This window comes from Acyrthosiphon pisum, chromosome X (assembly GCF_005508785.2).
Source record: "Acyrthosiphon pisum isolate AL4f chromosome X, pea_aphid_22Mar2018_4r6ur, whole genome shotgun sequence".
NCBI classification, from domain to species: Eukaryota; Metazoa; Arthropoda; class Insecta; order Hemiptera; family Aphididae; genus Acyrthosiphon; species Acyrthosiphon pisum.
The window spans coordinates 96,683,903-96,698,076 of record NC_042493.1 but is presented as its reverse complement, the minus strand read 5'-3'; the positions used below and the strand labels follow the sequence as shown (position 1 = coordinate 96,698,076).

The following is a 14,174-nucleotide window of genomic DNA, read 5'->3' as shown; positions in this document are numbered from 1 at the left end:
ATTGAAGGGTGCAAATGCAATACCTACGTGGTATTACCAAAATTTCAAAAATCGAGTTAAATATCGATTCTTATGGAAAAAAATGTAAGGAATTCGATTTTGCAGTCAGAATTAAATTATATCGATTACTTTTGTGAATAAAATCGAATTTATAATCGAAAAATGAGTGAAAATAATTGTTTTATACCTACTTACTTAGTACAATATTAGTCGACATTAGTCGACATTATCTCGTATTGCTGTTGTACAGTACCTAGGTATATATTTTGAACTTATGTGTGCATAATATTATTATTCCATTCATTAACTTCACATCATATGTATCTAAAACCATTTTTTATATTTTATTTACAAGGTGGTACTTATAGTGCTATTAGCATTTATATAAGCGTTAACCGCTTATTTATCTACGACTGTATACATTTTAAATACGCGACCGATTACAAAATATAATCACATTCAAAAACATTAATCTAACAGGTAACGATTATTGGAATAGGAATACATCGTGCTCTCGGGGGGTGAGGTTCATGTTCAAAATTTATATCAATTTTTCTAACATTTTTCTGGTTTTAGACTCGACTTAATTGCTTAGCTATGTTAGCTTTTCATAAAGAAATTCCACTAACAGCAGAAGAAGTTTTAAATGAATTGAGCAAAAAAACAAGAAAACTAGATTTTGTCCTTTAACTTTTGAATGTTACATTATTGTACATTAGTATAATAGTTCTTATATTAGCAATATAATATTTAAATCTATAAATTTAATTTGTTGTTGATAAAAAAAAAAAATGGTTGTTAGGTACCTAAATACTAGCAGCTAGTACCTGTGGCCCGCCAACGGTTTATATGTGGCCCAAACAGAACTCATTGAATTAATAAAGAGAAGGAATGAACAGTGATTACAGTGACGTTCTTTTACATACTTCGGTGCGTTGGCTAAGTAGAGGAAAAGTTCTTCAAAGGTTTTTTACTTTACAATTAGAAATTATGGCATTTTTGCAACAAAATAATAAATTTGATGAAATTGATAAAAACAATAATAAATTGGTGGTGCCTTTTAGCTTATATGTGTGATATCACAGAAAAACTTAATGAGCCCAACCGTGGCTTACGCAGGGTGAAAAGAAAATTATTTCGCAAATGGCAAATAAAGTTTTTGCTTTTGAAGAGAAGTTGAAGAGATCTATTACAAGGAAATACAGAACCAAATTCTACATAATTTCCCAACCCTTACAAAAGCTAAACAAGATGGCATTATAATTTCTCAAACAAACAATATAATAATTTATTTTAAATCATTTAGCTGCCTTAGCCAATGAATTTAAAAGAAGATTTCAGGATTTAAGATGTGTAAAGAATTGCTTTTTACTTATAGAAAATCCTTGGCACTTAGAAGTAACGAGTATAACACAATTAGCTCTATTGATTGTACCTGATTATTCAAAAGTATTTGATGAGTTTATTGAATTAAAAAATGATACAAATTTGGAAGTTATTTTCAAAGAAAAGCGAGAACAAAAAGAATACTTTGAATTTTGGAATTTAGTGCCAGGGAAATACAAAACGATACAAAAATGTGCCCAATTTTCGCTAACAATGTTCACATCAACATTTTTATGTGAAACTTAATATTAAAAAATGAAATATGCAAAGAATGTGTACAGAAATCGGCTTACTGATTCACATCTTGACGACTTGTTAAGAGTAGCATGCAGCAACTACAAACCAGATTTATCCAAAATAGTTAAATAATTCTCTCAATATCAAAATTCACACTAATTTAAAATAAATATTTAATTTTTTTACAATAAATTTTCAAATGTTGTACACAATATAAAAATGTATTTTTAGTTTTTTTTCCGTTCCGTTCATTTAGACTTGCGGCCCGCATAATATTTTAAAATATTTTATGTGGCCCAAATGAAAAAAGGTTGAGTATGGCTGGATTAGCTCCTTCAATTTTACTTGACCCCCCCTCCCACTTAAATTTTCTGAGCACGCCCCTGAATATATATAATTATTATCGTATGGTCTATATACGTCATAAACGTGAATGCGATGAGTATAATATAATACACATTAAATAATTGGTTTTAAGTTTATAAGAAAATGGAGCATGCACTGCGAATGAACTGTGCCAATAAAAAATTATTCATGCAGACATAAAATCGATATGCCTAAATAGCGTTGTTTGTAAATACGACGTATATACCAACTATCCATCACAATATTATATTATTCTCTATCATAATAATTTATAGGAAACGAACACGGAACAGTATAGGTTTAATAAATGTTATAATATATTATAATATTATTAGCACATTTTTAACATGGCGTTTCTCGTCATTATAGTTTGCGTTTTGTCTATGCGTATAGCCATACGTATAATAGAATCATTTATTACAATATAATAATATAATATAGTGTAAACCATACAGACGACGTCATACGCAGAGCTTATCGGTAAAAAAAAAAGTTGTACAACAATAAATAATAATAATAATAATATATAGTAATAGTGATGACTGGAAGTAGTCCAACGTGCACTGATCCTATTATATTATATTTTATGCGTAATCTTATAATTAAAATATAATGAACCTACTTATCGATTCTCGTCGTTATATTGTTATAGGTAGAAGATGGTCGTTTAACGTTTATATTTTATATAATTATATTATATAAGTATAGGTAGACTAGGAATCAGTCCCTAAAATTGTGTGTACTACGACACACTTTGTGTAGTACGAAAAGTGCAGTGTGTACTACGAATTTTAAAAGTGTGTTATTCTAATTAAACCTTTATAACAATATTATGTATAATTTTATATCTTCACCTTTTTTTTATATTTTAATGGTTTTTTGCCTAACTACATTTTAATTATTATCTACATTCTACACAGACACACATTAAACAATATTTTGTGTTATTATGTCTTATACTCTTATTATGGTAATTTTATTATTATAAACTATTCATTGTTATTGAGAGTAGCTATTTTTATTATTATCAGTTTAGTAGTGAACCGTGGTATATAGTATACTAGTGTTTTAAGTGTTTATCTAGAAATAATTTAGATTTGACGGATTTGGAACTATGTGTGTACGAAAATTTGGAAATTTTAGGGACTGCTAGGAATAGGCATACAGTCAACAGTCGTTTCATTTATATTCTTTATTTTTTCGATATAATTATTAAAATAGTATACAACAGCCATCGCGTCTAAATAATACCTACCGGCTACCTTTATGTGTACGACGAATACAATTATAATACAGACTAAACTATAATGCAATATATAGTATACACATTACACTTAACACTTAACATGTGCATGCAAACACTGCACACTATCGGTTCGGCTTAGGTAGATATTAGGTACCTATATATCAAAATACCACAAAGTGGTGTGGATTAAAGGCGTTAAAGCTACACAATCATTTTAATCCACAAACCTGCAGACGTATTACGGACGTCAACAACTGTTTTACTAAGTTAACCAAAACGTTTGGTAGAAGCACTAAATTTTTTGAAAAATAATTGTAATATTCTTTCCACCCAAAATGAAAATACTACTCATGTTTACAAAGCAGATGAAATTGTTGTTGTAACATGTAAAAAAATATATCGGATTCGATATGATTACCTACTGAATTTTGTGATGTGTACTTAGATGACAGTACATTATTTTAAAAGTTTTTATTTAAATCAATATATAATTAATAATAAATATAGATATACAAACAATTTACAGTTTTAAAATACTTATAACTCGCTTTAAAATTAAAATGTAATAAAAAAAATAAGACTATATAAGAGGTTGCCTAGATAATAATTTTGCCTTTAAATTTTGTAAGAGCTCAATTCACTCTAAATTTTAATCTAACAGAGCCAAACGTGATCTACTGAGCCTAAAATTTACAATGTTACGCACTTGTAAGACGGAGACAACTGCACATGCGGGTACCACGTCCTCTCAAGAATAATATCAGCCATATACGTTTGGAGTTTTTGAACGATATCATATTATTATGTAGGTAAGTCCTAGGTATTTCAAAATTTCATGCATGGAATGATGCACGCTGGCACACTGGTATCTTAAGGTACTTATCACTTACCTACTTAATAAATTAGAGTTTAGTGTTATTAATTAAAAATATTATTCGCGGCTGCTAGAAACTTCTTAAGACGTATATTATTATATACAAAATATAATATCAATTCAACTTACCGGTTACCGTATTATTAGCAATAATATAAATAAACCTATTGTAAAATAACCTTGCCTGACAAAACGTTTTCGCTCAGAACCGTTTTTTGTATACAATGATAATATATATTACAGGGGTGGCCAGCGAGAAGAGACTCGCGAGCCACCAAATATATTAATACAAATTGAAGAGCCAAGATGTAAATTTACGTCTAATATTACGTTAAGATGCGAGCCACAAAAGTCTATGACGCGAACCGCGGTTTATATATTATATGATTTAATTTTAATTTAACAACATTCATTATAGTAATCTACTTGTAACCTATACTCTAGTGTTTGGAAAGAACGTAATTCATTAACGCACGTTTTTGCATTCACGTTCATATTTAGTGAAGATACGTTGACGTCACTCGTTTTTTTTTTTTTGAATAGAATGTGAACGTGAACGAAGTTTATATATTATATATATGGCATTCGGCCCGTATCGGATACCGTCACTTCATTTTTGTGGAAGCGAAGACAGTCGAACACGAACGAGCGAACAATGTAACGCGGCTGAATGTTTAGCAAATATGCGTTAGCATTCTTTCGGTAGCATTCGCTTGCGTTCGTTCGAGTTAGGGCTCTTATGTAAACGCACCTTAACGAATTTGAACGATTTTTAAGACGTTAAAATGTATTTATTATTTAATAAATATTGATTGATAATACTATTATGATATATAATATATTACGAATTATAAAAATAAAATACATGGAATTCCGGTGGGCACGCCTGGACATAAAACATCAATAATATTACGATTTCCACGATTTCGTATTCGTATTTACATAATACATAAAAATTAAATTAAATAAATTAAATGAACGACAAAATTAACGCATTCATATTTTCAAAGACCGTGAACGTGAATGTGTTAAATTGAAAAAAATATGAATTTTAATGTGAAATAGTTCCTTTTTTAAGCACTGAACGTGAACGTGAACGAATTCATTTTTTGAATAAACTTTCCGAACACTGACCTACTGGCTACTGGTTACTGTAACTGGTTACTTTCCACTTTCTTAAATTTTTAAAATAAGTATAAAATATTTTTTTTTCATCAGTGAAACGCATATAGTTCGGCATTTTAATTTACGTAGCACGAATAAAAAAACTCAATTACAGGCGAGATTAGAAAAAATTAATAGTTAAATAAAAGAACAAAAAATTTTGTGGAGGTCGAGTTTATTGCGGACAAATGTGAAGAGGACCCCTCGGTTACCCGACACAGATCTGTGGAAAGTACCGAATTTTATCGGTTAATTTTGCTCGACCCGGTTATGCCTGGGTCGGTGGGCAGCCGGGCGGAGATTGGTTATATGTATGATTGGAATTATTGGTTTGTAGTTGTCATACGACTTTTTCGGACATTTGTCACACAGCAGACCTCCGATGATGGAGTGGATTACCAGTTGTTTATATATAAAGCATTCGGCCCTAATCCGACACAAGGCAGAACGGAAAACGTCTGTACTCAGTTTAGTGATCATCGGCCGGAACGATAGATGTCGCTACCAAATCCTGTTCGTAAACTCGACCATTAGGTTAGACCTAGTTAGTTTTATGAGAAGTTATTATTATAATATTCCTAATATAATTTAATTTGTTTTAAATATTAGTCATATTTAACTCATTACTATTAAGTAGAGTCTGGATTTTAGAGATGCATTTTAATAGTGTCAAATATGATGCAAATATAAAAGGAAAAAGTGACTCAATAGCAATTATATGCCATATGTTAAACACCAAGGAAAGTAGGTACCTACTAGATATTCTATGAGAAACAAAAGAATATTTAAATAGTTAGAAATTTAATACTTTAAAAACCAAAATGCAATATTTTATAGAAAAGAACATAATGTAATTTCAACATACTCAACTAAATACTAAATCGAATCAGGACAATCTACAGAGACAAGAGAAAAATTTAGTATTTTTAAGTACAATACATTAAACTAATCACTATAAAAACAAATAATAAATAAAAATTCATACAAAGACATGGAACCACGCACAGGGGCGTACCGAGGAGGTTTTTATTGGGAGGCCAACTCTAAAAATTGATCCGGAACAACTTGTTTTTGTTATTTTGTCGTAGCCATTTCATTGGTAACAGTTAAAATGTCTTAATTATTTAAGTAAATTAAAAATTCAAGCTATTATACTAATATATTATGAAAATCGTTTATAATACCTATATAAGATATCCATTACAATAAATTATTCCATTAGGTAAGTACCACATTTGCAATAAAATAATAAATAATGTTAAAAAAAAAAAACAAAACAAAGTAAATAATAAAAATGTATATTATTGTTTATTGTTATAAAAATGACTCATTTTCTTATACCTAAATATTAAATTTATCAATATTCTTCTTTTTTTAGAGTTGCCCATTTTTGAGCCATTTCATTTAAAGAAATTTACAAGCTCCCTCACCACTGCATATTGTGCATATTGTGCATATTCCTCTTATTATTACTGACGCACTGATAACAATTTACTGCTTATTTTTCCGATAATATACAAGTTCAGACAGTGTTAAAATATAATAATATTAGTATATTCACTATATTATGCTAATAACCTTGATTCTAGTCAATATCACTATCACATCGTCAATCGTATACAAATTATTAGTTGGCCATTGAGTTTTTCATAAATGTAAAATGGCCAACTGAAAAGTAAAGAAACCAATTATTGGGGGGGGGGGGTATTATGACCACCCTACCCTCCCCACCTACTAGGTTCGCCCCTGACCACGCATAAATTTGAAAATTAAACATACAAATATAAAAATCAACACTCTAATTACAAGATAAAATGCAAGTAAACCAAAACAAGCAAGATCCAATACTTATTAAAGGTTAGGCTAACCTTGGGAAATAAATAAAAAAAAAATGGAGGGGAAAAGAAGAATAAATTACTATAAAACAAAATAACAAACATACCACAGATTGTTTAAAGAGAAAGAACAACAAATGTTTACTGCTATTTTTTGAAATAAAAGTATTAAACTTCAAACCAAGAACAATCTATAAAAAGTCTGTTTTAACTATAAAACAAGGACTAGGTAATCAATAGATTTTTAAAACTTTTTATTCATATTTATGTATTTAGGCACACTTAAATAATTAATTAAAAGTAGTAGGATTAAATTAGTATATTTTAAGCATAATTTTATGGTCAACGAAGCGTATAAGCTGAGACGGTAACTTAGTAGTAAAATAAGTTAGTTTTTAATAAAGCAATATTAGATTTATTGTTTTTAATGTAACAATTATAGCCTTAAAAATGAGGGAAATTTTTTTTTTAACAACAGGGACTGTCGTATATTGTATATTAGCCTATATTATTTAATATGAAATATAGGTGGGAATATTTTAGCTACAAATTATTTATATAGATCAGGTCAGCAAAGCAAAAATATGTGCTGAGGCGGCAAAAATGTTTTCGTTTATAACATTGCCGTTGGTGCAGGCACAGGTAGTCCCGTTGACACTTGGATGATTTGACGATTATACCTGAAAAGCGATGTCATGGTACAGGCTAAGTGTTTGGAATTAGTATTTTATTTTATGTTTGTTTTTACAAAGAAATAAAAATGTTTCCGACTCAAAACCAGAGTTTTATTTTAAGTGTTCTTTGTTCTTACCTTTTAAATAAGAACATTTCTGGGACATACGTACCTATAAACTATAGTCAATGAAGTTTATTTAAACTGAATAGTGCTACGGTATATGAGATCTTGATAGTCATTCCAATTTTAGAGAAACAGACATAGTATCAATAAAACGCATATTGCCATGCCTCAACAAAACCAATAGTGCTAATCTGAATTTAGAATCATTAACTTAGACAGTACGAAGGTAAGGCGTGTAGTAGGCTTTACCCTGAGTCACTTTATACGGGTATTACCACATTAGTTATAAAGTATTGAAATATAAAATTTAGAACTATAAAATAGTCCTATTATTTGTTTTTTAAAACCCGATAATAAAATATAAATAAATTTAAATAAAACCCTTAACAAAAAAACAACTGTTGGTACACCAATATTTGTAAATTTATAAATAATTGAATTCCAACGGAAATAAATGAAAAATGGCCAAGTATTAAGAATTTTTTTTTATTTGTGTAAATTGTTTATAATATGGTATCTGTTATTAAATGAAAAAAAATTCAATAATTTGTGTTGATTGATGAATATTGAACACACGCAGGCATAAGTTAGTGCTGTGAAACTACTCAGCTGTTTCATCTTCATCAGAATTGTTTCCTACTAGTGAAAGGAAGAATGAATTTAGAAATTCAACAGCCATAGTTTTTGTTTCTAAGTCTTCATTGAATCCAGCTTTGAAATTGTCTCCTCTTTTCCACAATTCAAAAGATTCTTTACTTATAACACTATCCTGATGGAGCTTATGAAACAGTTTGGATATCATTCCTTATGGAAAACAGTAATATTAATAATATATCTAAAAATTAAACAGTTGGTAACTAACCTCTAGGATGTTTAAGCACAGCAGACATAATTTGAAAGCCATACAGACATTGTACTTCTCTTGCCTGGATTTCAGGCTCTAGAAGTGTTTTAAACCGTATATAATGGGTCAACAATTTCACATGAACATTATCAAAGAAATCCTCAGATGCATGATTCGAATCTATAAGTTAAAAATTAATATTTAATAATCGAGTAACTATTTCAACATAATCGCAGAGGAAATTACTTACGCCAACATAAAATGACAATGGCTATAGTTAATGCTCGGACAAATTGAGGGCATTTTATTACTTCTGCATTGATATTTGTCTAAATTTAAAAATAAAAAAATAATTTTATAACAATGTTTATTATCAACATGTGTAATACAAAATACAATGTATTAATTTAGATTGGTTCGTTAATTATTTTACTTACACTTATCCATCTATGCAATATATCGTAACTATATAAAGTCTTCAATTTATCATACATAGCAATAGACAAAATTAATGCTCCAATTCGCTAAAAATTAAATAAATTAAATACAATCGAACAAAATACACTTATAATATTTTTAAAAACTTACATCATCTTCAAAATATTCATTGATTTGGTTATCAGGAATAAATATGTTTAGAGGAACATATTCCGATGCTAGCCACTTATTGTAAATCCACAATATACCTCCTCCTAGTTGCTGAAATGACAAAAATAGTAGTATTACATATCAGACAACCAGGGCATCATAATATTTAAAAATTTATAATATATAATTAAGTTACAATGAAAGAAATGATAAAATAAAATGTAATATATGAATATAATATGAAATATATGAATAAATAATTAACTCCTGCCACTATGGGTCATTAATGAGTTAAATCTAAATTAAAATAATGAGAGACAAATGATCGCATTGCATTGGTGTTGCCTAACTATAATGTTATTTATTCCATGAAAATAATATCTGTTAAATTTAATAAGAAAATATCTAAATACTAAGCTTATATGACGTGATATTTCAGAATATACTGTACATGTTCTGTAAATAAAATGAAAAATCAAGTTTTTCTGATAAAGAAGTATTCAATAATAACAACAGTTGAAATAGGTTAAGGGACTAAAATGCACTATATAGTTTATTATTAATTGGGTACAGAATAAAATAATATACTCAATGGCATAATGTCTCTGATGATGGTATAAATAATGTAATTCATATTACCATAAATTAAAAACACGACATATATGTAATGCCAATGCAATTATTGATCAATCTATATTTTAATTTAGATTTGACTCACAAGTGGTGCATGCTAGCAGAAGACAAGTAGATGAATTATGCTTACCTTCGCCAAACAAAATTCCACACAAGTTAGTCAAATCCAAAATAAATAATGAGCAATAAAATATTGCATTAGCGATACCGATTTAAAGAGTTTTTTAGATTCTGAGAGGAGTGATGAATGTATTTGATATATAATGGGCTAGGTTAGGTTGTAAGTGATAATACTAAAATCGTTATTTAACATTTAAATATCAAGTTTTGTCAAATAATTCTGTCAATAATCATAGGAAATTATGCATAATATATTGTATACTGATTGTTTTACAATCTTGTAAGTCGAATCTAGGGACCACCCTTGTATTAAATGTTCAAAATTTTTCATAAACAAACAAAAATTGCATCATGCATAATTTTTATTTTTTAAATAGCTCCAAGGCAAAATAATTTGAATTAATATCAAGAAAATATATAATAATTGTTCAGTACATATTTTATATCTATATATATCATTTTTGAATAAGTGAAAACAAAAATATTTATTATTTAAACTGAGATTGTTTAATAAGTACAATTAGTAATCATCTTACAAAAGAACTAGATAAGATTTGCTGCTAGAAAACTAACCCATTAAATTAGATTCAACTTTTTTATATCTCAACAAAGTTAATATAATGACAATAAATTATCACATAATGAATACCTTTTCAACCCACTCAAAACCTTTAAAAATAAATTATTTTAATAACAACTATCACTTACTTCTTTAATGTTCTGCTTTTCCATGGAACTAAGAATTTTATTTAATACTTCTATAAACAATTTACTCGAATTGTCTGGTCGTATTGATGTACAAGAATCTTTTAAATTTTTGAAATCAAAGGAAGCATTCTGTGATAATAATAATGGAACTATAAAAAAAATATATAAATTAAGGATGTTTGTACACTTCAATTACTAGCATAAATAAAAAAATTACCAATAATTGCAGCAATATAGGAGAAAAATTGAGGGTAATCCATCAAATAATCATTCCAATCTTTAAGGACAGCATCGATTCTTTAAATTAAAAAAAAATCATATGAATTAGAGTGTTATAAATTATACTCTGAATAATTAATTACCCTTGAGTTATGGCCTCCACAGAAATAAGTTGTTTAGATAATAGTTCAGCAAAAATATTGCCTGCCACTGTTGTTAGGGTAATTGGATTAGTATCTAAAGTTATAAGTGACATTAATTTCACAAACTCCTCATGCCTTGTGCGGATTACCGAAGTTTCATCTTCCGATAATGAATAAATTATATCCTATATAAGAAAGCAAAATTAAAATGATGTTTATAATTCAAATTATAGGTACCTTATAATATGATAAATATTTTTATTTTAAATACATACATCTAAATTTTGCATTTGCTCATATTCGAGAAGCATGTTCTTAAATTTCATATTAATTTTATTAGCCATTTCTGAGTCCAATTCTGACACTGGTTCTTCAACAGTTTCTTTTGACTGTGAACTAGAATAATTTATTGAAAGATCAGGCTGAGCAATTTGAGGCATTATACTCGCTACACCTGAAAAAATCAAATAAATAAACATGTATATTTCAAAAACAGGCCAGTTTACTAAATGTCATACCAGACATCATTCTTTGTCTTTCTTCAGTTTTTGATATAGCTGGCTTCCGTGATGTGTTTCTATTTGATCATAAAAATAATGCTGGCTTTCATAAAAATAACTATAAACTTAAAAAATAAATATATTTACATTCTTTGTGGAGAATTTAACGATTTTTTATTATCATTAAGAATTGTATGTGGGTTACTTCTAGTAGATGTCATGTTATTAACCGTGGTTAATGGCCATTTAGGTGGGCCTAAGGTTTTAACAGATATGTTTTCCTAAAGAAATGTATTGTAATTAATATTTTAGTCAAGTAGTACCCTAAGTATTGAAAATAATTCATTACCTTAAAATCTTGTAGTTTAGATTGGTCAATAGTGTAATTTTCTTGCTTATACTCGGTATTATTTTGAACAGTACTCAAGTCAATCCATTTAACACCTAAAATAACATTTAAATGTTACTATCATATTGGTCAACTATATAATACTTATTTTATACTATAGTATACTTGGTATATATGTACTATTATATGTATTAGTCAATAATGTAATTTAACATGTTAAAAGTTAATAACAATTAAACTTGTATGAATTTATTATGTGTTTTTCTCACAGTGAGTAATTATTCAACGTATTTTAATAATATTTTCAGTAAAAAGATTAGACAAAATAAATCATTAAAAAATTCGTCCAAAAAAAAAACTATAAAATTACAATACTTTTTAAATGTATTAGTATATAATATATATAATACTGATTTGCTTAATAATAGAAATTTAAGATACATACGGTGATGTTTTTTTTTACCACCCCTGGATTTGTCATTGCCACGACGATGATCTCGTTTTTCAGGTCTATTATAAGCCGGTGATATAGATTGTTGTACAATTGCTTCATTTTTGACATCATTTTCTATTTCGTTTATCATTTTGGGTTTATTATCAGTACGCCTAGGTGTCCATTCATCCCTACGCAAATCAATGACATCCTGTATCATGAATTTTATTCTAGATGGAATCTTGGATTTCATGTCTCTGGATGTTAAAGCTTTCAGTTTATTAAAAGTATCATCTAAATTGTAAGACTGAAACAATAAAATATAATAAATAGTTAGTTAATCTTAGAAGTAATAACATTTTCTATGTAAATTGGTTGTTTACAATAATTTAATTTTTCAATTATAATATTCTACATTCTGAACTTTCAACTTCCTTAAAAATTAAAATAGTATGAAAACCAATATAGACAACAAATATAAGGTTTTTACCTTCAAGTTTAATGAGTAAATTAATTCAAATATTAAAGCCAACTTAAAATTAGTCACCTGAATATCATCTTTCTGTTAAATGTTATTAAGACAAAACCAATGTGTGGTACTAGCCCATGCTTCTACTATAAAAGTTTTTTTTCCAAATTACCATTAATGTATGCAATAAATTTAAATTTTAAAATTATTCTTTATTGTCAAGCTTAGCCAAAATTCAACAATATTGCATGGTCCCAAATACATAATCAGACTCCAATAAATCAATATTATTAGAAATTTACCTATTATGTCTGTGTATAATAATTATATGATTATTGGAAAATTATACTGATAAAAATTGAAAAAATTAATGAAATATTGTCAAATTAAAATATTGTTTCTAATTAACTTAATAAAATAAATAAAGTTTAAATTTACTTGTTCCAATTCTTTTCCAACAGTCTTTAATAAATTGCATAAACACTCGAGTGGTTCTTCATCATGTTTGGTGACTAAATTCATAATGCAATACAGCATAATATTTGGGGTAAGTATTTTTTGTTTAAATAACTCCCCAATAAATCTAATAACATACAATGAAAAATATAGAAACTTGATATGTTCATTTACTGTATATTATTATATATTTTTTTTACCGGCAATTTCCTACAGAACGTTTCCGTATTTTTTTTTCATTTTCTTCAAATTCAAGTCGAAGTTCTTTCTTCTTTTCCTAAAAAAATATAATCATAAGAAATTAACGATTCTTTTAGAATGCTTGTATGTCATCAAAATTACTGAATCTTTGCAAGAATTAATTTCATTGAGTTTTTCAGCAGAATTCATTTCTTGAGCCTTGTCTGATTCGAATAGGCTTTGGCATTTACTTATTATTAACTTCTTAAAAGATGTCGTCTTACCATCTTTAGACGTAACATGTACCGATTGCATAGCCGAACATAAAGATGAATATAGAGGTACAAAATGTTGTTCTTCTATTGCCTGAAATTTAAAAAAAACAAAACTTATGTTCATTAATGTAAATTATTTTTCAACACTAATGAAAGACATAGTAATAATATGATTATTAAACCAAAATAAACCAAAATATTCATTTCGACTGCAATTTTGTAAGTATAATTAATACTTAAATTTAAAAAAACTATTTACCAATACATAGACCAATAGATAGATGATAGATAATAGATGATAGATGATTGATAGATGATCAATCAAGATTACAAAAAACAAATCAATGAAC

The 14,174-nt window shown here is 27.8% G+C and overlaps 1 protein-coding gene across 1 annotated transcript; it reads right to left on the bottom strand.

Moving 5' to 3' along the window:
* Positions 1–8,386: 8,386 nt before the first annotated feature.
* On the bottom strand, positions 8,387–11,936 carry LOC100165528 (eukaryotic translation initiation factor 4 gamma 3-like). Its single transcript, XM_029485701.1, has 11 exons — positions 11,810–11,936; positions 11,681–11,739; positions 11,438–11,616; positions 11,163–11,347; positions 11,018–11,097; positions 10,801–10,949; positions 9,340–9,450; positions 9,189–9,275; positions 9,002–9,080; positions 8,770–8,931; positions 8,387–8,711 (listed from the first exon to the last, which is right to left on the bottom strand). Exons 1-11 carry the CDS (start codon positions 11,881–11,883, stop codon positions 8,509–8,511), a joined length of 1,368 nt encoding a protein of 455 aa, XP_029341561.1. The 5' UTR covers positions 11,884–11,936; the 3' UTR covers positions 8,387–8,508.
* Positions 11,937–14,174: the final 2,238 nt, after the last annotated feature.

Excerpts from the sequence above, each read along its gene's own strand:
- LOC100165528 (XM_029485701.1), bottom strand. The coding sequence starts at position 11,883 with ATGACATCTACTAGAAGTAACCCACATACAATTCTTAATGATAATAAA. Across the intron at positions 10,950-11,017 it reads CTATATTGCTGCAATTATTG|TTCCATTATTATTATCACAG; the intron begins GTAATTTTTTTA and ends TTTTTTTTATAG. Across the intron at positions 8,932-9,001 it reads CATTGTCATTTTATGTTGGC|ATTCGAATCATGCATCTGAG; the intron begins GTAAGTAATTTC and ends TTTAACTTATAG.